Source organism: Dermacentor silvarum, chromosome 7 (genome assembly GCF_013339745.2).
Source record: "Dermacentor silvarum isolate Dsil-2018 chromosome 7, BIME_Dsil_1.4, whole genome shotgun sequence".
Classification (NCBI taxonomy): Eukaryota; Metazoa; Arthropoda; class Arachnida; order Ixodida; family Ixodidae; genus Dermacentor; species Dermacentor silvarum.
In genome coordinates, this window is record NC_051160.1 from 130,044,662 (window position 1) to 130,071,550 (window position 26,889).

Sequence of the window (26,889 nt, forward strand, 5' to 3'; positions counted from 1 at the left end):
CAATTTGGGTTTAGACAAGGATGTTCGACTAACTTAGCCCTCATTTACTTAACAGAAAAATGTAAACTAGAAATTGACAATGGTAACTTCGTTGGTTTTGTTTTTTTTTAGATTTTACGAAAGCTTTTGATACACTTAATCGTGACATTCTTTTTTCTAAACTGGCATCTTATGGCATTGGTGGCAACTCTCTCAATCTTTTCTGTAGTTACTTATTTGATCGTGAGCAATTAATATCCATCTCCGGCATCTATTCCACTAAAGAAATGATGAACATCGGCGTTCCAGCAAGGCTCAATTCTGGGTCCGCTTTTATTTCTACTATACATTAATGACCTTCCACAGTGTCTAACCACATTATCAGAACTGCATCTTATGTGCTGACGACACGACTCTCTTATGTTCGAGTAATTCTCTAAGCAACCTTACAACAACCCTTAATGCAGAACTTATTAACGTTAGTGCATGGTGTGCTCAAAATAAGCTTTTGATAAATCCGTCCAAAAGTAAGTTCATAATTTGTTATTCCAGGTCAATAAATAACGCGCAAGTTATGCCCCTCTTTATAAACACGCATCCAATTCATCTATCAGGTCACTGTTCCTTCCTTGGTATCAAGCTTGATTCCCGCTTAAAGTTTAATTTGCATAATAATGAGCGGCAGCAGAAAACTTCTTATGATATTAGGATATTACTAAAAGCTATAGATGTTACTTTGACTTGACTACTTTGATCACCTTATAGTATGCATTCATTCACAGTCATCTAAATTATTGTATTGCTTCCTGGGATCAAACATATTGTTACGTGTAGTTGATGCCCAAGGCTATTTACACTTTATTGACAAGGAAGCTAACGGATGCAAAAATGGCGATGCTATATCAAGCGGGGACCCGTTGTCTTTCTTCTCCTCAGTGTAGCCGCACTGTGGGGGCTGTTCCGTATCATCACCCCCGGCAGTAGAAGCACCATCGCGGTGCTTAAGCTACACATCCGCGGTGAAAGGTGTGTGGTATGGCTTTAGTCTCGCCACGTGAACGATGTCACTCGCAGCTGACGATGACGCTCAGAAGTCGACGGGGATGATTTTATACGTGACATCGGTGACTTGTTGCACCACACGGCATGGGCCAGTGTAGCGCGACAGCAGCTTTTCGGAAAGGCCCAAGCGGCGGATGGGTGACCAGAGAAGCACCGGAGAACCCGGAGAAATGTGCACGCCGTGATGATGGCAATCATAGAGGCGTCTCTGATGCTCCTGGGAGGCCTCGAGACGGGTGTGGGCGAGCTGACGCGCATGGTTGGCGTATGCGATCGCGTCGCGGGCGTATTCAGTGGCTGAATGTGCCAGCGAGGGCAGCAAAGTGTCCAAGGGCAACGCGGGTTCTCGGCCATATAGGAGATATAATGGTGAATAGCCGGCGGTGTCGTGAGGCGATGAATTATACGCGAACGTCACATATGGTAAATGAAGGTCCCAGTCGTGGTGGTCGGCCGCAACTTACATCGAAAGCATGTCGGTGATGGTCCGGTTGAGGCGCTCCGTGAGGCCGTTGGTCTGTGGGTGGTAGGACGTGCTGAACTTGTGCTTTGTCGAGCAGGAGCCGAGGATGTCTTCAATGACTGCCGAGAGAAAGCTACGGCCACGGTCAGTGAGTAATTGGCGCGGAGCACCGTGCACTAAAATGATGTGGTAGAGAAGAAAATCTGCGACGTCAGTAGTACAACTCGTCGGGAGGGCTCTTGTAATTGTGTACCGCCTAGCGTAATCAGTAGCGACGGCGACCCATTTATTTCCGGAGCCCGAGAGAGGAAATGGTTCAAGAAGGTCGAGAGCAACACGGAAAAAGGGTTCGGACGGGATGTCAATTGGCTAGGGACATCCAGCTGGAAGTGTGGAGGGCTTCTTCCGACGTTGACAGGGCTCACAAGCGGCATCGTAACGCCGCACGGAGTGGGCGAGACCCGGCCAAAAGAAACGACAGCGTACACGGTCGTATGTGCTCGAGACGCCCAAGTGCGCAGCCAAGGGAGCATCGTGAAGTTGGCGGAGGACAGTCGAACACAGGTGTGATGGAATGACGAGCAGAAGGTCAGGGCCTTGGGGATCGAAATTGCGGCGCTGTAATGTCCCCTCCTTGAGGAGAAACATCCGGAGAGAGGCGTCACCAGGCGTTGACTCCAAACGGTCGATGAGGACTCGTAACGAAGGATCGCGGCGTTTCTCGTTGCCGATTTAAAGCAACTTGGACACAGAGAAAACGGAAGCGATGTCGTCCGTATCAGCCGGTTCGTCGACGGGGTAGAGGGACAAACAATCTGCATCCTTGTGCAAGCGTCTCGTCTGATATACCACGGAGAAGGTATATTCTTGCAGGCGTAAAGCCCAGCGAGCAAGTCGTCCCGTCGGATCTTTGAGCGAGGATAGCCAGCAGAGAGCGTGGGGATCAGTGACGACAGAGTGGGCGTCCGTACAAGTATGGAAGAAACTTCGCAACAGTCCCACAATAGCGAGGCACTCGCTCTCTGTAATTGAATAATTGCGATCTTCAGGTGATATAAGTCGGTTGGCATCAGCGATAACGCGATCATGTCCACGCTGGCGTTGTGCTAACACGGCTCCTATGCCGTGACCACTGGCATTAGTTCGAGCTTCCATTGAGGCAGACAGGTAAAGGTGGGCCAGGATTGGAGGCGTGGTAAGGAGACGTGAGCTGCTAAAAAGATGCGGCATGGTCAGGACCCCAAGAAAACGGGACGTCTTTCTTCAAGAGGTCAATAAGGGGACGTGCAATGGTCGCAAAATCCTTTACAAGGCGGCGGAAATAAGAGCTCAGCCCTACGAAACTACGAACGTCCTTGGTAGACTTCGGAACAGGAAAGTTCGTAACGGCGCGAATTTTGTCCGGATCAGGTCACACGTCTCTGGGATCCACGAGGTGTCCAAGGATGGTGATTTGGTGGTGAGCGAAGTGACATTTTGATGAGTTCAACTGGAGACTGGCCCCCGGCGGAAAACATCAAGAATCACTGAAACATGGTCTAGATGCCTGTCGAATGTGAGCGAATAAACGGCGACGTCGTCCAGATAGCACAAACAGGTGGACCATTTGAACCCCTGAAGCAAACAGCCCATCATTCGTTCGAACGTGGCGGGCGCGTTACAGAGACCAAAAGGCATCACCTTGAACTGATAAAAACCGTCAGGGGCAACAAATTCAGTCTTCTCTCGGTCCATGTCGTCAATGGATATCTGCCAGTAGCCGGAGCGTAAGTGGATAGAAGAAAAAAAAATAGGTGGTACCGTACAGGCAGTATAGAGCGTCATCTATACGTGGCAAAGGGTAAACGTGCTTCTTTTGTGATTTTGTTCAGGTGGCGATAATGTACACAAAAGCGCCACGTTCCATTCTTCTTTCTGACAAATACCACGGGGGAAGCCCAGGTACTGCAGGAAGGCTCGATAATGTCCATTTCAAGCATCTTTTTGACTTCCTGTTGGATAAGAGCTGGTTACGACGCAGAGACACGATATGGGCGTTGGTGAATAGGGTTCGCATCGCCAGTATTTATGCGATGGGTCACGACGGACGTTTGACCTAAGGGTAGATTCTCAAACAAAAAAAATGTCGCGATAGCCTTCAAGAACTGGGCAGAGGGCTTCAGCTTGAGCAGGTGTAAGGTCAAAGGAAACCATCTTCTCAATGTTCTCACGCCGAATGATGCGGTCCAAGATAAGGCGTTTTAGTTTCCGGAGCCGTGAACACAGATCACTACGAAGAACAGAAACGGCGGCACCGGTATCGATGAGAGCTGACGCGGGAACACCTTCAACAGTTACATAAAGCCTGTTGGCCGGGCGAACAGGATGAATTTTTGAAGACGAATAGGAAGCAGTTTCTCCGCCAAAAACTGCAACAGTTAGTTTTCTGAACGACCATCTTCATGCGAGCATTGAAGTGAAGTTCACTTCAATGCTCGCATGAAGGCCCCGGCCGGGTGAGAGGTAACGTATACGGTAATGCCGCGCCTTTGATGTTTCCCAAAATCACGTCATACATTGGGTCTGCCATACATTTCACAAGTGCCTCACCTCCAAAAAACGGGCTCCGTAAAAAGGCTTTGGCTTCCGGGAGGTACCGCACACTATGATCCAGTTGTCTTGTTGTTCCAGTAAATTTCTACTTAGGAACTAAGGCTTGTCGCACGGCAACCGCATTACAGCCGGTGTCCCGTAGCACTCTAACTAGGCTATTTTCCAGAAACCCTTCGGCAACGGGCAAGTTCCCGTTTCCACCAGCTGTAACACCTCGGCCCGCCGTAGTGTTGATGACGGGAATCTTATCTCCATGTTGTAGAACTACGTAAACCTCGTTGTCTGTTGAGCTTGCATCTGTTTTGTCTACAGAGACCATACTTCCTTCTTGTCTACCCTCCCCGTGGAAAACGTATCACGGCTTCGAGGCAACGTGTCATTTCGGTCATGCACTGGAAAACCTCTTCTGGTCCGCGACCAGCAGTCAGCTGCTCTATGACCTTTCTTGTCACACAAGAAACAACGGCTAGTGGACTTCTCTGTTTTCCTCTCCGGCTCCGACTTCGACGCTGACGGCCCTGTTTCCTTGGGAATACGTTCTTTACTTAGGTTCGAGAGCGCCTGCGCTTATTATTAATTCTCTCAAGCTAGAATAGCTTCTCTACGTCTTGCCCATTTCTAGCTAATGGTCAAAGTAGCCGGAAAGTCTAGCAACAAACTGCAGGCCGGACTCGTCATCTGGCTTGGCTTAGCGAAATTTCTCCCGATAACCTTATGCGGTGTACCGGAACCGCTGCAGTAACGCCGCTCTTAGGTGACCGTAATTAAGCGCAGCTGTCGGATCTAACCGGCCTATCACGGTTAGTGACTCTCCGTTCATGCATAGGCTCAGTGAAAGAGCCCACTTCTCACGGGGCCATCCTTGACAGGTAGCGACTCGTTCGAACCGCTGCAGGTACGCGTCGAGGTCGTCGCGTGCCTCATTGAAGGGAGGTATCAGTTTATGAGGACTGCAGCCATCCCATACAGCTGTGGTGTTAATGCGAGATCCTCCTGGTTCATCAGCCTCAGTAGACTGCGACCTGTTCATACTTTCCTGAAGTCGAAGCTTCAGCTCTAGGATCTTCAGCTCCTGTTCTTGAACTTTGTGTTGCCGCTCCAAAAGTGTCTGTTGTCGCTCTGCGTTTTCCTTCGCGACCTCACGTTCCTTAGCGCGCTCGTCGCGAGCTTGCACGCACCCTCGCTCTACTCCGTCTCTGAGCTCAGCATTCTCAAGCCCTAGCTCTCGAGCTCCGTATCTGAGTAATGGCTTTGGATGTTAATAAGCAATCCTGGCAGGCTCGCCAATTGAGGTGGTTCGAGGTCCCAGGGACTCGGATACAGGAAGTAAAGTCATAGACAGGACCAACATTTATCAAAGACAGATGGCGACACTTACATTTACGATGAGTTAACAAGACACTGTGGCTATTTGTATAATGGTCCACGCAGTCCACGACTCACGCGAGCTATCACAGTGCGTGTCCTTCGGTGATTTCGTACGATGGTCACTCACAATACTGGTGACGATGGTGGGGGCGTCGGCGCTTGCAGATGCAGCGTTGTTTGTACGAAGAACTCGTACGGGCGGCCAGCGCACGAGAAGATGAACTGCTCGCACGACAGCACGGCAGGCCCACGCGGTCAGCCGAAGAGGGCATCGGTCACAATTCCGACTGCAAGGTGGCGTGCTACACCGCTGCGTTTATCACGCAACAGGTCACCGGTGGATCCCAATTCTACCTCGCTGCCTTCGCCTGCGAGTATTAGAGGCACTTCACGACGGCGCATCGGCTGTCCACTTAGGCTTCCACAAGACATCCGATCCCATCAATACCCGCTGCTTCTGGCCTGGCCTATCCACAACGGTGGCCAAATAAATTGCCTCTTGTGCGTCATGTCAGCACCGAAAACGCTCGACATCCCCTCCTGCCGGTTTACTACAACCTCTCCCTTGCCCGGACGCACCTTTTGAATTTGTTGGCATTGATTTATATGGTCCCTTGCCTTGGGTACCCTCCGGTCACCGTTGGATTGTCACTTCGGTCGACCATTTAACAAGATATGCTGAGACTGCCCCTCTACGATCCGGTACCGCGTCTGAGGTCTCTGACTTTTCTTGCGCTCCATCATCTTGCGCCACGGTGCTCCTCGCGTTCTTCTGAGTGACCGTGGCAAGGCGTTTATTTCCCAAGTTCTCGAGGAAGTTCTTCGGGCCGCTGATACCGTGCTCAAATCTAATTCTACCTATCATCCGCAAATCAATGGCCTCACTGAGCGCTTCCACCATACGCTGTCTGACATGATTTTCATGTACATCCATCCTGACCACACTGACTGGGATAAAATTCTTCCTTTTGTGACATTCGCATATAATACTGCTATTCAACGGACTACCGGTTACAGCCATTTCTTCCTTGTATATGGAAGATCTCCTTCCACCACATTCGACAGCGAATTCTTTTTAGCACCTTCTTCGCCTAACACGTCCCTTCCAGAAGATTTTGCTGCCCGAGTTCCACATTGCTGTCAAATCGCCGGGTAAAGCACGGAAGCTACCCAAGCTGAGCGAAAACGTCGATGCGACTACAAACGCCGTGACCTCCGTTTTAACCCTGGAGACCAAGTCCTGCTTTGGACTCCAGTCTGAACTCCAGGCCTCTGTGAGAAGTTCCGTCAACGCTACATTGGCCCATACACCGTTGTGCAGCAAACATCTGCAGTGATCTATCTCATGCACCCAGTACACTCCGTCACTGACCGGCGCCACCAGAATGCCGAAATTGTTCACGTCTTGCTGTTGAAGCCCGTCACTTCCCGTTTAGGTAATCTCTAATCTGCGGCCAGGCTGGCCGCTTTCATGACGGGGGGAAGTTAGTGTAAGCACTATTAACGTACTTCGTCATTTTCATTTGTACATAGCCATCATAACCTTCCCTGTTCTTCTATTTCTTCGCGCATGTACTGGGGCACTTACTTTTTGGAATAAAAAGCGCTTGACAGTTTGGTCGGCGTCGGTTTTATAATATATATATATATATATATATATATATATATATATATGTGTACCCATTCTGCTATGCTCTCTCATCCCCTCTATACCGCTACCTTGGGACCTGTTTCTCGCACTTCACACCCATACACTATGCTTGTCTTTTACACTCCCAATGTTGCAGAAATAAAATAAACAGAAGGAAGTCAGAAACGAACCAACACTTGTACGCACACACTGTTCGTTCTAGTAGCCCTTGTTTTGGCAGTACTACGACTGCTACAGCTTTCCACGTTAGCGAGGAAGAGACTGTTCCTATGGGTTATATAGTTGGATGCGTAGAGCTGCACCTTGCCGCGCATGTCCTTGGATGACTTCATCGCCTCCTGCACAGCCAGAGCGGCGCCCACCGATGCTTCGGCAATCAGGTTGTGCCCGCAGCCGTGACCGATGTCTGGGAGGGCGTCGAATTCACAGAGCAACGCCACGCACGGCCCTGTGCAGTGTTTGAGCCGCGAGAAACATGTACATTTCAAAACTAGTTGAGCACTAACTTCATCAGTTCACTGCTTAGCGGTCACGTTTTAGGTATATAAATTTGTGTTCCATACAGGCATATTATTCACTGAAACGGAAGTGTCATTTGCTAATAGTGTGTTTACGATCAAATTTCACTGAAACATATGCTTACAAGCACTTTAAGCGTAAGAAGTTTCTTTTTGTGGGTGAGAGCTACTGATGTTTTAGAAACAAGTGACGAGAGACGCTGCTCAGCTTTCAGGAATTCGGTCAAGAAATATGGCGGCACCTTTGGAGGCCAGAAACACTCATCGCGATGGCTCAATGGATAATGCTCTCTGCTGTTGAGCGAAAGGCCGTAAGTTCGATACCCTTCGCGGTGGCCGCGTACCGGCGTATACGAAATGCAAAAGCTCTCGTTTGTTGAGAGTCAGATGCACGTTTAAGAACACCGGCTGACCAAGACTAATCCGAAGCCCTTTATCACGGCGTTGATATTAACCAAATCTGCAGTTTCTGGGCTTTGGAACTTGCACTTTATTATCATTTTCAATACAGTTCAGGTAGAACTCACCGCAGATTTTTTTTCGCGATTCTGTGCTTTCATATCTATAAACGACAATTCAGGGTGTGGCTGTAGCTCGACTCTAACGTGTGAAATTTATTCAGTTGATTCATGAAGCTTAACGCCCTAAAACAACGCTTATACTATAGGCATAATGGAGCACATCGAATAAATGGGGGATTCTTTAGACTGCAGCTAAATCTAAGTTCGCGAGCACTTTTGCCTTCTGCTCCCATCAGAACGCGGCTGCCGCACGTCAGAAATCGGTCTCCCCACTTGGTGCTCAGCCGCAGGAATTAGTTCCATTCCATTCCATTTCATTTTTCGTCGTCAAAAAGGAGGGGAGGGGACTAAAAGTCGCAGCAGCGACTTGACAGAGGTCCCGACTGCCCATTACATGGCAGTACAGCTGTCGCGGAGAACGAACATCGTTCGTAGATGACAAATAGTTAGGACACTGATAACAGTCAATATGCATACAAGAACATAGTTTTATATTGCATAGAGAAATCCAAAACAAAAAGAACCTTAATTTGAATAATGCAATAACAGAACACTGCTAATCTGTGACAACTTGTGCCGATAAAAGCACTTAATGGCTGTAGTAGAAGCGCACAGAGTATCAAAATCCTCCTTAAATAGTATATTTATTAGTACAGCCACCGTGTAAAACAATGATTGTGTATATATAACGGTATACTCTGGGGGTGGGCACAGCTAGCCCATGGTTCTTTGAACCTCCTATTCTTTATACACGGATTTTCTTTCAAGTTCGCTAAGGAGAGGGAATAATTTTTGTTAAAACTGAGGAAGCATTTGTATATCATCGTTATTGTGTAGTCAAATAAACGAAACACTGGTAAAGTATCATATTTAAGAAAAAGTTTACATGTAGGGTAGAGGTAAGGGACATTTGCTATACACCAGACAGCTATCTTCCAAAGCATATGCAGCTTTTTGAGGTTGTAGCCTTTAAGAGTGAATCACACCGTATATATGCAACCCACCGAGAAACTGTTCAGCTCACCATCGGATCCCGCTGGAGCGTCAAATTCCGCCCTGAAGGCATGTCTTCAAGCAGTACTCTCGCTGCACGACAAAGCCTTTCCCTTCCAGGAATTCGCAGAGTTTGTCGTGGGCTTTGACTTCCGTCAGAGCCAACTCGGGGTTCTCGAACAGGAAACGACTGAGCTCCCAGAGCTCTTTGGCGTGGTCGTCCACCACCCTATTCACCAGAGGCGCGAAATGTGTGGTGCTCATGACTAAACGACGTTCTTGAGCGGGCGAGCTGTGCTGACAGAGAGACCGCCTCGGGTACACGTTTCTGATCCGCTGCCTAATGGCCCTTAGGGTTGTCTGCTGGTCGGGCGCACTGGTTGTCTGCTGTACATAGCTTCTTTCTGAGTTTTTTTATGGCTCTTCTGTCGGGCAGCATTGGTTACGACTAATAAAAAAATGTCACTGCAAGTAACTTTTGAGAATTTATAGCTTAATAAAGTCGGCTTCCGGCCTCATGTGCTTGATATGCTTAAGCGGAAACTAGGAACAAAAAAAAGCATGAGAAAACAAAAGAGAAACGCTCAGAAATTTGTATTCCTGTTTTGCGTTGTCTGTGAAGCCTGGCGCCATTGCACAGATGTTCTCGCATCGTGAGGCCTGATCGCTAACGTTCCGTCAGCAGGGGAGGCTTTGTGATAAATTGTTTAAAGCCGGATGAGAGCGGTATTTTATCAGAAAGGAACGGAAGAAAACGAGACACCCTAATGAGGAGGCTATTGCTGCGCTTTGAGTACTGTAGCCACACTTAGGGACGGAGCAAGTACTCATTCATAGAGTTTAACGTCCTCAAGCCACACACGAGCTATGAGGGACGTCGTAGGGGGAGGGAAAATTTTGTTCATGCGGCGTTCTTTATCGTGCGCCGAGAGCACGGTACAAGCGTGTTTTTGCACTCAAACCCCATCAAAATGCGGCTGCCGTGGTCGAGAGTCGAATCCGCCACCGCGCGTTACGCAGCAGAACACCACATCCATTGAGACACCATGGCCGGTAAAAGACGATGGCGCAGTGTTCTTCTTCTTTATGGGGTTTTACGTGCCAAAACCAGTTCTGATTATGATGCACGCCGTAGTGGAGGGCTCCGGAGTAATTTTGACCACATGGAGTTCTTTAACGTGCACTACAACGCAAGCACACGGGCGTTTTTGCATTTCGCCTCCATCGAAATGCGGCCGCCGCGGCCGGGATTCGATCCCGCGATCTCGTGATCAGCAGCGCAACGCCTTAGCTGGCTGAGCCACCCCGGCGGGTGTTATCGTTTCTAAAGCAGCACAGACAAAGCGAAATCTCGGAAGGTCGAAAAGGGTAAGATGTCTATCGTGAGTTAAGCAGGGCTTTCTCGCCATTAGCTAATGCAATCAATTTCAATGTAATCAGTAATCAATTATGGGGGTTTACGAGCTAAAACCACAATTAGAATGCAATTATTAGGCTCGCCGTGTTGGGCGGCTCCGGATTGATTTCTTTACGACTAGCATTTCTTTAACATGTACATTAATCTAAGTACGCGAGTGCTTTTGTATTTCGCCCCCATCTAAATGCAACCTCTGCGACCGGGATCGAAGCCGCTACCTCAAGCTCAGCAGCGCAACGCCGTACTTCCTAAGCTAATGTGGCAGGTGTGGATTTAGTTTTCTAAGTGAAATAGTCCATCCTTAACTGTCGCCAGCTGCAGAAATACTGCCCATACCTATCCGATTCGTAAGAACAATTTTCGCAAAATTCAGCGCTATATCAAGCTACAGTTTTTTTATATAAGTTGGCACTCCTTAGCTACTTGCAGCGATTGTCAATGGGTGAACGTGCACGCGAACAACAATAAAATAACATGCCCGCTGTCCCTTCTTACAAGTGTAACTGAAGGTCGCTAAAGGAATGTCGATAAAATGTCATGCAGGTGAACTGTGGAACACAAAATCGGTCGAGTTGATGATGCAGGCTTCGTTAGCCTGGTGACCTGGATCCGCGAGTTCTCCAAAAGAGAACGTCTCCTCTTTGCAAGCCGCAGAAATTACTCAAGGTCACTAAAGGAATATCGATAAGATGGCATGTAGGTGAACTGTGGAACACAATATGTAGTTGTGGTGTTGATGCAGGCTTCTTTAGCCTGGTGATCTGGGTCAGCGAGTATTCCATAAACTGTATACCTCCTCTTTGTAAACCACAGAATTTACTCAAGGTCACTAAAGCAATGTTGATAAGATAGCATGTAGGTGAACTGTGGAACACAATATGGGGTTATGGTGTTGATGCAGGCTACATTAGTCTGGTGCGCTGGGTCAGCGCGTGTTCCATACACAGAATACTTCCGCTTTGTAAGCCGCAGAGTTTACTCAAGGTCACTAAAGGAATGTCGATAAGATAGCATGTAGGAGAACTGTGGAACACAATATGTGGTTATGGTGTTGATGCAGGCTTCATTAGCCTGGTGACTTGGGTCAGCGCGTGTTCCATTGTGATGAGTAGTGCGCGATACGGTGGGGTGGTTGGAGGCAAGAAGCAGACGACATGTAGTGCGCGCGCCAAGGCGAATTCCATGGTGATGAAAGACGACAACGTCCAAGTGCACGTGAATACGCGGCGCAAGAAAAAACACAAGAAAAAACCAATCCAATCACAAGACAACACGGAGCCTCAAGCAGCCAATGACCAAACGACAAATCGGCCAGAGCGGTAGAAAAACGAGCCGCGCTGGCAGAAAAGTTCCAGAAGCGGCACCAGGAGGTCGGTCACCGCACCGGGGGTTGTGAGCGCGGGGGGGGGGGGGGGGTGAAGAGCGCCCGCCTCGGCTGCGGGAGGTTGTGGGTTCGATTCGCACCGCCGCCAGGCATCCACTGGTTCAAATGGGTACAAACGTACCCCGGCCGGCCTTCGGCTTCCTTCAGGGGTGAACCGCTTGGGAAAGAAGCCTGCTTCCTCAATTTCCGTCGAAACCCTCCTGAGGACAGAAAACAAGCGATGTCTGGGCCGCTCCCATGGCATTCATTTCCCATGTGGCGCCCCAAGCACCTATAGAGGTGGGGACGCCTTCGGGTTGAGGTCAAACAATCCTTTCCAAGCGTTGAGGTCCCATAATGGCCGAGCACCAGGCCGGGAGCGCGCTTGTACCTATTTTACCGGTAGGTATCCGGCGGCAGCACTTGCCTCCCACAGCTGTGGCGGATGCTCGTCCACAAGGCCGTCTGTGTTTGGACAAGAGGCGCCCAGATACAAGTCTTGAAATTTCTATTGGGCCCTCTTTCGAGATGTGAACCCCCACGACAGCTGAGAACCAGGCCAGGGGACATCTCTATCCATTAAAAAACCTGTGGGTTCCTGCCGGCACCGGGATTTCAACTCGGTACCTGCCGCATACGAGCCGGATGGTCTACCGCTAGGCCATCATCCCTACTTGTGATGAATAGAGGCTGGATCTTTAGGCATTAAAAACGCGCGTTTTAGGCGCCAAAAATAGGCAGGCAAAACAACGTTTTAGGCATCCAACGTCGTAAATATAGGCACAATAAGTTTTTACATAAATGGAAATAATTTCAAACGAAGACGTGCGCGGCCTAAATATACGATAGGAAAACAAGAAATGTTATTGTCTATGATGGCACAAAGGAGCCAACAGTTGAACAAAGCCGTGCAATTGTCCCATAAAACTGCCGAACTAATGACGATCAATTGGCTTCATTCAATAAGCACACTGCTCATATTCATGTTCAATGGCCACTGTACTCGAGCGTCGCATATAGTGAAACAGGCATGAAAAAGAATACTTCAAAGCTGGGAATACTGATTTAAAAAAACTGACGCAATTAAATTAAGACACACCAAAAACAGACAAATAACAAATGCAAGAGAGACTGCGATTTATTAAGAAATTAGCATGTTCTTATATGAGGACTGTAAGTACAACTCTTCGCAATTTCCTCATATACAATGACATTATGCGAATTGTATAGGCCAGACGTCCCAACACTGCCAAATACACTTCTGCCCATTTGCAGTGCACATGTTTGAAGAAATCTGTTTGGAGAGCACGCGGAACGTAGTCTAAGAATCACTGTGAAGATTGTGGAAACAATAGCAAACTACCACCATCTCCAGATTTTTGGATTCAAAATTGTGCCTCTTGTCACTGAGAATGGTCTCGTACGCTGAGAAGGAACGCCCGACGGCGGTGAACAACTTAAAAAGTAAATTACAAACAAAACAAAAGCGGCGTGCACATTACATTTTTCTTCTTTTCCTCTTCACTCTCCTTTCCCCTGATGGCTCTCCGCGGTTTCGCATTCGCCAACCGCTCGCGCAATGCAGCGCGGCGGCGTATGCTGGCCGGCGCGTCCCATTTCAATGCTGCTAGCAGTTGTTTGTTTTCCGGGAGTTGGTTAAACTAAAGGACGAGCAGTCAATGTTGCCCGGTAACATGAATAACGGTCTCTAACTGCACTCGAAAGCGAAACTTAAGGCTAAATAGTGTTCATATAGGCGCGGATGTTGAAAATGGGCATTTATAGGCATTTAGGCACAAACGCCAAAATAGGCATTTATAGGCACTATAAAAACACCATAAAAGTCATTCTTAACCTCTAATTCATGCTCATATATCAAAGTGGGGCGATATGAGCGCAAGGAACAAAAAAGGCATTTGCCTAAAATCCGGTTTCTAGTGATGAATAGTGCGCGACACGGTGCGGTGGTTGGAGACAAGAAGCAGACGACATGTAGTGCGCGCGCCAAGGCGAATTCTATGCTGATGAAAGACGACAACGTCCAAGTGCGCGTGAATACTCGGCGCAAGAAAAAAACTAAAGAAAAAGCCAATCCAATCACAAGACAACACGGAGCCTCAAGCCGCCAATGACCAAACGACAAATCGGCCAGAGCGGTAGAAAAACGAGCCGCGCTGGCAGAAGAGAGGGAAGAGTTCTAGAAGCGGCACCAGTAGAAGGTCGGCCACCGGACCGGGGGTTGAAGACGGCCGTCGGGTTCCGGACCCGAGCCACCAGGACTTCATCCGGCCGTCAGAAAATATTAAACAAAAGAACCTGTCATCACAAATTGGCGTCCGCTGGACAGGACGAAGACATTTGTTTTCTTTTCTTTTTTTGGTTGTTAGTTTAAGAGCGTAGCACCATGGCTAGCCCAGGAGAGTTATTGGCTTTAGCGAAGCGCATGGAGCTTGAAGGAGCGGAGTTAAAGGCGTGGTACAACGAACACGAGGCGCGAGCGCGAGAGGAAGAAACGAGAGGCAAGAAAGCAGCAAATCGAACACGAACAACGTGTGCTGCAGCTTCTTATCAAGGTAGCGGAGGCGGTAAGGGCACGAGCACTGAGAGAAATTCGCGAGCTAGAGTCGCATGCAAGCTCGATCGAGCGAGCGTTTCACACGCGCTCCAGACACGACGTTTTGCAATCTCTCTCCAGTGGCTGCCTCGAACGCCGTCGCGGTCTTTCGTTAGAAGAAGAAGAAATAAACTTTATTATAACGCGAAAGGATGAATGTGGTTGGGGCCCTTAGTCCAGGGCCGCAATGGCTGCCGCCACCGCTCTTGCTCGTCGGATCAGGGCCAGCAAGACCTGAGGCTTGGAGCGACGGAGGATCACCTCCCACTGCGCTTATGTTGGTTGGGGGGATTTTAGAATGAGAGTACCAGTTGGTAGTTTTTGGCACTCCATCGTGACGTGGAAAGTCGTCGGTGGTGCACCGCAGCCTGGGCAGGTGGTGGGGTATAAGGTTGGGGAGAACTTGTTGAGAAGGAGGAGATTAGGATACGAGTTGGTTTGAAGCCGCCTCAGGGAGACGGCTTCATTCTGGGAGAAGGATTTGGGTGGAGGATGATATCGCAAGCGCCCTAGTCTGTAAAAGTCTAGAGTGTCACAGTACGCGTTGGGAAAATTGTAGGAGGCTTGATCTGGGTGGTCGCCTCACTGCCAGGGGCCCGGCAGGTTAGCTCTCGGGCAGCCGCATGAGCGCGGTCATTGCCCGACAGTGTGGTGTGACCAGGTGTCCAAATCAGCCTGATGAGTGGTATTGAGGGATCTTGAGTTGAGGGGAGTTTGCGTATGCTGGTGAGAGCGCGGTTAGCTTCCTGAGGTATATAACCCCTGAGGTAGGCTCAACATGCGTCTTGCGAGTCTGTTGCTATGATGTGGTCGTGATTTAGTGATCTTTTCCTGTGAGTGACGATGTGGTTGATGGCGAGTGCTATGGCCACCGTCTCCCCCGTGAGTGTAGCCCCGGTTTGGACGCTGCATGAGGATACGATATCACCCTGATCGTCCACCACCACGACACTTGTTTTTCTTTGTTCTCGGTCGAAAGAGTGTACTGGGCAGCGTCGGTATAAATAATAGGCGGTGCCCTCCGGTTGGGTGCTGAGGAATTTTCGAAGGTATTTAATACGTGCATTCCGGCGACCATTATGATACTCTGGATGCATATTGCGTGGTATCGGTGCTATGGTGAGAAAGGTTCCGATGTTTGAGGGGACGGGGACTTGCTCTCGCGTACAGGGTGAATGCTGTGGGTAGCCCAGCCTTGATAGCAAATGCCTGCCTGTGGAGGTCAGTCTTAATCTCTCGAGTTGTGCCATTCTGTGTGCTTCGATGTGCTCCTCGATGATGTTGGGTACCCCTAGAGCCAGTAGTCGTTCCGTGGAAGCATAGAGAGGAATTCCTAGCGCTTGTTTAACGGCTCTCCTTATGATGGTCTTTATGCGGTTAGTCTGATTTAGGGTGAGGTTGTGATATGAAAGGTGGTAGGTTAGACGGCTGATAATGCATGCCTTGACCAACCGTAGCATGTCGGCTTCCTTAAGTCCCGAGCGGCGGTTACTGACGCGCCTCATCATACCTATGATTTGCTCGCACTGTCGTCCAAGGAGATCTACCGTGAAGTGAGCTTTGGCGTTCGATTGGAGGTGATAACCGAGGACTCGGACTCTTTGTGAAGTCGGAATTGGTTTACCTTGGATTGTGACTTCAATCACTGGGCTTGGCGTTTTGGAGATGTTTCTGGATCACAATAATAATAATTCTGACTTATGCGGTGCACATTCGAGGTTTCCATTCGCGAGGTACGCCTGCACTATATCCACCGCCCTCTGTAGGCGGTCCTGAATTTCTCCGTCTGAGCCGGTGCTCGTCCAAAGACTCAGGTCGTCCGCATATATCGCTTGGTATAGCCCCTCGACTTCCTCCAGGATACTCTGACATAACTCCAGGTAGCCTCGCCATAGCTATGTTGAATAACGTCGACGAGAGCACCGACCCCTGAGGTGTGCCCACTCCGGTAATTTCAATGTCTAATGATCGGTATGGGCCCATTCCCACTGTGGCAACGCGGCCCTTGAGAAAGGCTCGTACGTAATTGTACATGCGGGAGCCACAGTGGGAGTAGGCCAAGTTCTCAAGGATGAGACCATGGGAAACGTTATCGAAAGCTCCCTTGACATCAAGTGCCAAAAGAGCTCTCGTTTGCGCCCTGATGCGGGGGTCAACGAGATCCTCTTTGATTTGAAGAACATCATGAGTGGACAAATGGGGGCGAAATCCAAACTGTGTGTTGGAGAAAAAATTTTGCATCTCCAAGAAAGGTTGGAGCCTTTTCAGGATTACATACTCGAGCAGCTTTCCAATGCACGATGTGAGGGAAATAGGCCGTAAATTTTCGATGGAGAGTGGTTTCCCGGGCTTGAGCATGAAAGTGATTTCGGCACGTCACCACTCCAGAGGGAGAGTGCCGACGTGCCAGTGCTGATTGTACATTGCGCAGAGCGTTTCCAGGTCCTCATCCGGAAGATTTCGCAGTAGAGTGTATCATAACCCATCCTCACCGGGTGCCGTGTTCCTGTGAATCTCTGCGAGTGCAGCTTTGATTTCTTGGATAGTTATGTCAGTGCACAATTGATCATTTTCTTCTGTATACGGATAGACCTGATAGCTTGGCTGAGGGCCATGGGAGATGTACCTTTGTTCAAGGTTCTTTAGGAGCTTGTCTCCGTCTCCTCCGTACTGGTGGTGGAGTATTTGCAGCTGCCGGTTATTATGGGATTTCGTGTTTCTCGGATCTATTAGTGACCGAAGGATGGCCCAGGTTCTCGCGGTGCCAAGCGTACCACTTAGCCTACCGCAAAAGGTATGCCAGTTAGCACTGGTCAGCTGGTCTGCATATTCCTGGGCTGCCATCGTGATTTGGGATATTCTGAGGCGCAATTTCCGATTGAGCTTTTGCCGCTTCCACCGTTTCGTGAGACCTCGGCGCGCGTTCCACAGATGTAGGAGATGCGGGTCAACCTCAGGGGTCTTGGTCGTGGTGGTTATGCGGCTAGTGGTTTTATTTAAATCATTGCGTAAATCACTTAGCCAAATGGCGTAATTTTGGGGGCTTTCATTTCCTGTGGCTCGATCTCTGCGAATTTTGCGGAGTTTGGTCCAATTTGTGATGCAAGTTTTCTTTTCAAGACGTTTGTAACTTGTGAGAATGATGCGGATGACGAGGATGTGAGATCGCTACCCAGCGTCTCGCCATTGTTCAGCCACTCATCCTGGAGCCCTCTCGTGAATGTAAGATCCGGGCAAGTGTCTCTCTCGACACTGGTTCCCTGGCGACTCGGCTGGGTATGATCTGTTATGAGGGTGAGTCGGGGATTATGTGTGAGGTTCCAAAATCGGGTGCCCTTAGGTCTGTTACTGCGATACGCCCAGGCCACGTGTGCGGCATTGAAGTCTCCGCACACTAACGACTGTGGGCCCATCTTGATCAGTTCCGCGAGTAGATATTGGAAATCCTCACCCCCCCCCCCCCCGAGCACGAGGTGCACTGTACACATTTAAGATGTACAGGCTGTTTTGTCGCGCGTCCGTGGGTACAATCTCGATGATTTGACGAGGGATATCTGACGTGAGGGTATTATGGGTATAGGTGAGTCTCCTGGACACGAGCGCGCACACTTTCGCCTCGTCCGAGCCCCTTAGAACCTCGTAGCCACTGATAGGAGCAAGTGTGGCACCTGGCTCTTGGAGAAGTATGTCCGGCGGTTCTGACGCTGCGGCAACGTACTGTTGCAGCGAGCCCCGTTTAGATCGGTACCCCCTGCAATTCCCCGGCCACAGCGTCAATCCCGCCGTTCTATGGTGCATTTGCATTGGAGGAGCCATCATTCTGTAGGTGGGCTGGGAGAACGTATGGGTGAGCGCGCTCGCTTATCGTTAGTGACGGTGCTGACGTTGGTGTAGCGCGTGCGACTAGTGAGGATGAGGAGGATGATTTAGAGAGAAGGGGTTGTGCTGTGAGCTCTCGCACGCTTTGCTTGAGTTCATGGGTAATTTCATGAAGCATTATTTTCAGCACCGTGGTTTGGAAGTCGACGAAGGCGGCTCGAATCATTTCCTTAACCTCCGTGAGGATGCTTTCTCGCATCTCCTGTATAGCTTGGTGTAAGTTTCGTCGAAGCTCATGCTGGAGGTCACGGCACAATGCAGTTACAGACTCGGGAGGGATCTTGACGCGAGAACGCCTGTTGATGGGATTGTGGTTGTGGTAGGGAATGAGGTTCGGATGAGGGTGAGGGAGATTTGCGCAGGGAAGGTGGCGGGCCCTCCGCCCAACTTACCCCTTTGGGTCCGGCTGACCCTCCAGATGATGCTGATGGTAGCTGTTGCGGTAGCGGTGGCGGCTTCTTGGCCAGTAGTGGTGACGACGGTGGTGATGAGGAAGATGATGATTGTCCCCGCTCGCTGTTCTTGGAACTGTCGGCACGGCCTGGACTCGGGGATCGCGACCGGGATCGGCTTCGTCGCTCTTTCGATTGGGCCCGAGGATGGTTCTGTTGCCGTTTTTGTTTCTCGAGTTCCCGGAGCACTCGCTTCTTGTTGGGTGGCTTTCGTGCCGGGCAGCTGGGATTGGTGGTCGGGTGATCGATCGCCTTTGCACGTCAGGCACCGGGGCTGGCACTGGTGAGGCTCAGTGCTGGATGGGTTTTCAGTCCCACATGTGGTGCAGCGCTTGATGCTTGGTGTGGGGCAGACGTCCGCACGGTGGCCTACTGTGAGGCAGATGCCGCAGACCTGGGCGCTCGGGGCGTGTATGTAGCATCTGTAGTCGGCTCCATAAAACCTCACGTAGCGCGGTACCTTGAGGCCAGCAAATGTAATGATGGCTGTGGCTGTTCGCCCCATCATGCGAGCATGGAGGATTTCCACCCCAGGTGCCAGCAGGTGGTCTAAAAGTTCAGTTGGTGTAGTCCCTGCTTCAGGACCCGTGATGATTCCTTTGCAGGAATTATCGGGTGAGGCGATGTATGCTGAGATGGGGTAGCGATCCGGGCCAAGTGTAAGCGATGCCATCTTGTTAAGGTTGGTCGCGATTATTTCGCTTGGCGTGCTGATGAGGGCGATGTTTTGAGCGACTTGGACACGCAGGTGAAGTTCGTCGACCTCTTGTCTCTTGAGACCCGCCTCGATGCCGACGGCACGAGTCAGAGTGTGTCGAAGCCACTCACCGAACGTGAGACCATTTCTTGGGCGCAGGATGACTTTAAAATCATCGATGGGCAGAGGTGGGGGCCCCTGGGGTCGTCGTGGTCCAATTTGTTTTGAATGCGGCGTCTCTTGGCGGCCAGCTGCTGGGTCAGACCAAGCGTCGGCGCGGCGGCCCCGCCAACCGCGGGCGGCGAGCCATGATCCATCCGCCGGGTCTTCTGGATATCCTTCTGGTGCTGGATCGTCGCCGTTGGCGGTTTCCAACTCTATGACGGTGGTCAAGAGAGAGAGAAATCACTTTATTCTGAGATTAAAAAAAAGCATCGACGCCCTCAGTCCAGGGCGTCACTTGCGGCGTGCTTCAGCGCTAGGCCGATGAAGTCCGCAAGGAATCGTTGGTCGTGAAGGGTGGTTGCGGCGGTCAGCCACTCGGAGGAAGGGGTAGGTGGGAGGGATGAAGGTTTGGGTAGGGGGGGTAGTTTTGGATGGCATTGCCATAGGATATGTGATGTGTTGGGAGGATAGGCACCACAGTGGCTACAGCGAGGGAGGTCTTCAGTAATTATGCCTTGTAGGAGGTGCTTCCGTGCTGGAGTGAGCAGGGTGTTCGTCTGGGCTTGTCTGATGAGTGTGCCCTGTGTCCTTGTAATGTCTTGGTGTAGCTTAGGGTATATCCTGCGCTCGTTCCTAAATGGGTGCAATTGTGGTGGAGGCGTTGGTGAGATGAATAGATTTGGCCGGGGGATGTTGGGAGCCTGGAGTATCATATCGCAGGCAAGCAGGTTAGCTCGTTCATTCCCCAACATCCCCTCATGACCAGGAATCCAGACAATCTCTACCTGCCGATGGAGACATTCTTGTAACTGTTGTGTGATATGTTTAGGTAAGTCGTCATGTATGAGTTTTCTACATGCTGACATTGAATCAGTAAATATGATGGGTGTAGTGATGAGTGTTACTGGGAGATGTTGTATCGCTGCTACTACCGCTTGTAGTTCTGCTGTGGTCGCATCAGTGTTTGGAATTAATTCACTGTGTATCGTCCGAAGTGTGTGATCTATCACAGCTATAGCAGTGCCTTTGTCTTGAACACTAGCATCTGTATAGTAATATGTGCCGTGTGGGTTGCGTCCTATGTATCTTTTGAAGTATGCTACTCGCTGTGTCCGCCAAGCCTTATTAATCACGGGGTGCATGTGTCTGGGGAGTGGCGCGATCTTGAGCAGTGACCTAGTTTGCGGTGGAAGTGACAGTGTGACTGGTATGGGTGTGGGTGATGGTTGAAAGCCCACACTGTCAAGTATGTGTCTGCCCTGCGCAGTTTGTTGCAGTCGGAGTTCTTGCCTCCGTTTGTGAATGGTGACTATTTCGGTGATGGTATTATGACAACCCGTGTCGGTAAGTAGTTGTGTGCTCGTGCTGACGGGGAGTCCCAATGCTAGCTTGGTAGCCTTGCGAATTAACGCATCGATGCGTGCCGTATCTTGTTTGCGAAGATTGGTGTAAGGCAAATGGTATCGAAGTCTGGATATCAGTAACGCGTCGCGAAGGCGTAGCATGTCTGCTTCTTTTAGTCCCCGGTTTCTATTACACACCCTTCGCATCATGTGAAGAACTTGCTCTCCTTGTCTAAGCAAGTGTTGCATTGTAGCGGCGGGGCCACCGTCTTTCTGTACATGGAGGCCTAAAATCCTTAGACATTTGGGCTGAGGTATGGGTGTGTTCTCACACATAATTGTGATGCATGGGGGTTTCCACCTGGGGTTGTGCACTAGGAGAAGTCCTGATTTTTCGGGAGCGCATCCAAGTCCAATTTGTGCCGCCGCAGCCTGAACGTTGTTGAAAGCCTGTTGAAGGGTGTCTTGTATAAAACCTGGGGATCCTCTTTTTATCCAGATCGTGATGTCATCGGCATCAATTGTGTATTTGATGTCTGGAACTTGTTGTAGTGCCCTGTGTATCTACACAAGGCAAGGTTGAACAACGTGGGGGATATGACTGATCCTTGCGGTATGCCTTTCTGAGGGTGCGGGTAAGCCTTTGACGTCATGCTACCTAGGCTAATCGTGAAGGTGCGTTCCTTCAGAAAGCTACGGATGTAATTGTATAGTTTTGTGCCACATGCAGTACCTGCAAGTTCCTGTAGCATGCTGTCGTGTGTCACATAATCGAAAGCCTTTCTAAGATCTATTGCAAGGATGGCTCTTAGTTGGGCCATGCTGGGTTCTCGGGTGATATCTTCCTGTAGTTGGAGCAACACGTCCTGTGTAGATATGTGCTGCCGGTATCCTATAAGGGAGTGTGGCAAATATGCCGTTCTATCTAGATGTGTACGGAGCCTATTGAGTATTATACGCTCTAATAGTTTCCCCACACAAGAGGTGAGAGAAATTGGTCTGAGATTTTCAACCGCTAGGGGTTTTCCCGGTTTCGGTATGAACACTATCCTAGCCGTCTTCCATTCCTGTGGGAGCTGACGTGTATTCCATGCTTTGTTCATTTGTTGAAGGAGGAATTCATAGTCGTCATTGGTGAGATTTCGAAGCTGCGATGTTGTGATTTGATCGGGTCCGGGAGTTTTATTGGATTTTGTCTCGGCTATCGCTTGCTTGAGCTCCTCAAGTGTAATTTCCCCACTAAGGTTAGGGTTCGTGGGCTCTGGGCCTGTGTAATCGGCATACTGAGGTTTACATGCTGTGGCTATGTGCTTATCATGTAGTTCTTGGAATAGATCCTCCGGTGTTTGGTAGCAATCAAGCAGCTTGCGGAGTGAGCTTGTTGTTTCGGTTTTGGTCTGTGCTGGGTCTAAAAGAGCTCTTATAAGGTGCCAGGCCGACCCCAGGTGTAGTGTATTGCTCAGATTGTCACATGTAGTATGCCAGCTTTCGAGGGTGAGATGGTCTGAATACGCAGCAATCTCTTCGTTTAGTAGCCCTATGCGCCTTCGGAGTCTCCTATTCGTTTTGTTTCTTTTCCATCTTTTTATCAGGCCCTGTCTCGCCTCCCACATGTGAAGAAGATGCGTATCTATGTTGGGTGTGTGTTCTGTTTCACTAATTTCTGTGGTATGTGCTTTCACGCGCTTCTTCAGAGACTCGCTCCATGACTGTAGTGTATGCCCCGTTATATCTCCTAATTGTTCTTTTCTAAAGCTAGTCCAGTCTGTTAAGCGGCGCATGCGTGTTCTTCGTTTATAACATCCTGTGTGCAGTATTATTTTTATCAGGGTATGGTCACTGGAAAGCGTGTCGTGTGTATTGATCCACGATGCATTTATGGGGCCTTTAGGTAGTGTTAGGTCTGGGGTGGTGTCGCGCTCGACAGAGTTTCCGTGTCACGTGGGTGAGTTGACATCGTTTAGCACTGTGAAGTTTTCCTGTTGTATGATCCGGTTGGCGTAGGTGCCTTTTTGGGTATTTTTGAGTACCCCCAAGACGTATGGGCCGCGTTAAAATCTCCAGCAATTAAATGTGTGAATTGCCTTGCAGGGCGCATATGTGTTACTTCAGCGAGAAAATCTGCTTTCTGTTTTGGTGAACTGTACACATTTGTTATGTACAGGTGATGAGAGCTACTTGGCTTATTTGTTTGTGTGGGATATATCCTAATGGTTAGGCTTTGCGGTGTGTCATGAACATGTGCTGCCGTGAGGTCTTTACAAACCATGATAGCGATTGGCGCATTTTCTTTGTGGGTGCAGAAAGTTCTGTAGCCTGATAAGTTGGGTGTGTGGTTTGCTTCCTGAATGAGTAAAACGTCTGGGCGACGATCCTGTGCGGCAATGTACTGCGTGAGCAAGCCTCGCTTCTTAGAGAAGCCCCTGCAGTTCCATTGCCACACAGTGAGATCATCGGCCATGGTGCTATCACTCATTTTGGATTGCATTCGGTGAGGGGTATGGAGTGGTGCGCGCAGTGCTTGTTTGCCTACGCGACCTAGTAGGTTCTGTTTCGTCGTAGCGTTTCAGTTTGCTGCTGCACACGTCCAGTTGTGCTGTTATTGGCTGGAGTGCGATTTCTAACTGCGGCATGAGTAGAGCATCTAACTTCCTGGTTATAATGGTGTCGATGAGGGATTCGATCTTTGGCATAAGGCGCGTCATGAACTCTTCTAAGGCTGCTGTAATCTTAGCATCTATCATGGCGTCGAACTGTTCAAGGCGCTGTTCGAGTGTTTGACTCGTTGTAGCTTGGCATTGTGCTCGTTTTGGTTCCGGCGATTGTGTATCTACATCAACCTCTTGTGCAGGCAGTGCAGTTTCAGCAGTAGAATTTGTCGGGTTGTCTGTGTTTGTTGTGTCCATGCTGTCTGATGGCGTGTCCGCTGTGTTGGATAAAGCTCGTGCCTCTTGTGTATTAGGGTGCGGCGGTGCGACTTTCGTTTTCATGAGAGCGCGTCGATAGTCGAGTGTTGCTTGCTTTGTGAGTGATTTAACAGTACGGGTTGAAGAGAGGCCTTGGGAAGGAGGGGTATCGAGTGGCTGACTCACCTTAGCTTCCCTTGTTGTACTGGGGCTCCCAGAGAGGGCCTTCACAGAGGCTATAGAGGTGTTGCGCACTATGGGTCCCTGGACAGTGGGGCCGGTTCTGCTGCGGCTTCTACTGCGGCTGCTACTGGGGCTCCTGTGGCGGCTCCTGTGGCGGTTCCTGTTGCGTTCTGGGCTCTGGCTTTCCTCTCGAACAATGACGACTTTGTGGGTAGGTGCAGGTGGTGTTTCACCTTGAACATGGATCTCTGGGTTGGCATGTTGTCTATAGCCGCGTTTACATGAATGCGACAAGTGGCGCATCGTATCGCCTTTCTAGCGCATCGCATTCATGTAAACGGCGCCAATGCGATAAGAAAGCGAATCGCATTAATGCGCTAGACGGAGGTGGTTTGAGACGGCAAATGCGCATCCGCAAAACGCATGTAAACGGGAGCGCATCGCATCGAGGATTATGGGATAGCATTCGCTGCGGGACTGCCGCGCCGCTGCAACTGCGGGCCTCTGCTGCCTCGACCTCCTCACACTTGCTAACATGGCGGCGGTACGGTGGCTAGAAGGGGGAGGTGGGAGCAACGCAGCCGTCGGAGAGCGCGGCCCGTGTTGCAGTGATTCATGATGCTGAGTGGTGGCGCGCGCGTCGACACTAAGATGCCTCCGCTGTAGTTAGGCTGCTGTCGGAGCTAGCGAGTGCGCTTGGTTCGCATGGTTCTGATCGCTTATTTTTTGCTCCACGCTCGCTTCTGTTCGCATTCACGCTGTGGAGCTGTGCCTCCTTGTGGTGACAATATTTCTACACATTTCCATGCCGTAAGAAGCCATGGCAAGTCGCATGAGACGACAGACGCACCGTTTTGCGCCGGGCTGCACAACAGGCTATTTTTCTGCTAGAAAAGCAGAAAAGAACACCCCTTTTCTAGGTGTCTGATGACGATGAGGCATTTAAAGCGTGGCAGCGGGCCGTGCCCCGTGCAGCCAACACCTTAGACAGGACTTCGAAGATCTGCCTGCACTTCAAACCCCAGTTGAATCATATACATGGTGTCCCAACTATCATGCAACAAGATTTTTAAAAATATGCAAATTCCCCCTAACTGGGCAGAACCAAGGCAATGTTCTTTGACGTCGTTTCTAGATACTCAGATTATTTTTTTGAATCTGCCTAATTATTCAAATATTATAGTTAGATGAAAAGTATCAATGAGAAAATTGTAGAGCAATATGATAAACTCCCGATACAGCTTTCTGTTGCTCAATATGTGTTACATAAAAGTGTTTTTCCCAGCGTGAACGAAGCCCGCGAATACGCGCAAAATTGGCGCGCGACTGGCCGCTCGAGGCACTTTGCGTGTATTCACTGGCTTAATTCTTTCACCATCGGAAAACACTTTTATGCAGCACGTATTGAGCAACCGAAAGCTGTATCGGTAATTTTTCAAGTTGCTCTACAATTTTCTCGTTGATACTTTTATCTAATTATAATATTAAGAAGTTGAATAATTACTTAGGACTAATTATGTAAGTATAGGCGGAATGCAAAAATAATCTGAGTATCTACAAGCGATGGCAAACAACACTGCCTTGGTTCTGCCCAGCTACGGGGCATTTGCGTATTTTTAAATCTTGTTGCATGTTATTTGGACACCCCGTATATTGAATCCTTTAATCAAGTGCTGTCTGTCGTTCTTTTGAGTATTCTTCATGGTCACCACCAGTCTAGTTCATCGCATTGGCAACTAAATAAGGGTTGTTTACTTAACTCCTATATAAAATGATTTATAAAGCATCATATATTGGTATTAACCAATTTGACGAGCAGGAAGATGCAGTGCGTCGCAGTAATATGACCTAGGAGCTCTTCACTCCGAGCCTAGAAATCGGTGCAACTTTCTTTACCCACACCACTAGCATAATATTCTTCGCATTAGCTGAAATAATTTTTTTCACTCCCGACGATTCGGGAAAGCACGTAGAACGCGTGCGACCGAGACCAACAAAAAATCTTTGTGCCGGCTGTGACATGCCTGAAGCGAATGCACCTTTAACACTGGACCACTCACCAGAGGATAAAAATTATGGCGTTTTACGTGCCAAAGCCATGATCTGATTATGAGGCACGCCGTAGTGGGGGACTCCTGAAAATTTGGACCAGCTGGAGTTTTTAACGTGCACCTAAATCTAAGTACACGGGTGTTTTCGCATTTCACCCCCATCAAAATGCGGCCGCCGTGGCCGGGATTCGATCCCACGTCCCCGCGCTTAGGAGCCCAACACGATAGCCACAAAGCAACCACAGCGAGTCCATCAGAGGATGTCTGCTAGTCATTTATTGTCTCCTCTATTAACAAGGTACGGTATGCATTACCTTAATGCTAGTTATGTCAAATATGCGAGCGCTAATTGCGAGCAGAAACGCCCGTTTCGAAACCCGCGGCGCCGTGCCTCCGCGCCCGGGGAGCGATCTTGCTGTCGACTGCAGCGCCGCCGCTGCTGTCATGATTGCTTGCAACACCCCGCCGCCGCCGTTGCTCTCACCTCCCCCTTCTAGCCACCGTAGCGGCGGTGAATGCGAACGAGACCGCGGCTCGTGTGGTTTTTTCACGTGAGCAAACGCGAACGTTTCTCGCTATCATTAGCGAGATGAATATTGGGGAGCTATTGGACCTTAGAAGGCAACGGAATCAAGTATACTTCCAGAAAATTCAGGCTGAAATGGCCGTTTT

The 26,889-nt window shown here is 49.6% G+C and overlaps 1 protein-coding gene across 2 annotated transcripts in view; it reads right to left on the minus strand.

Moving 5' to 3' along the window:
* The window catches only part of LOC125946976 (peptidase M20 domain-containing protein 2-like), a 180,138-nt gene that overhangs the window by 40,179 nt on the left and 113,070 nt on the right, over window positions 1-26,889 (minus strand). Inside the window, exon 2 of one of the 2 annotated variants that reach the window (XM_049671213.1) lies at window positions 7,418-7,563. The exons of the other annotated variant lie outside the window; for it this stretch is intronic. Coding sequence (XP_049527170.1) covers window positions 7,418-7,563 — 146 coding nt within the window. The remainder of the gene's footprint in view (window positions 1-7,417; window positions 7,564-26,889) is intronic. 2 annotated transcript variants of the gene reach the window in all.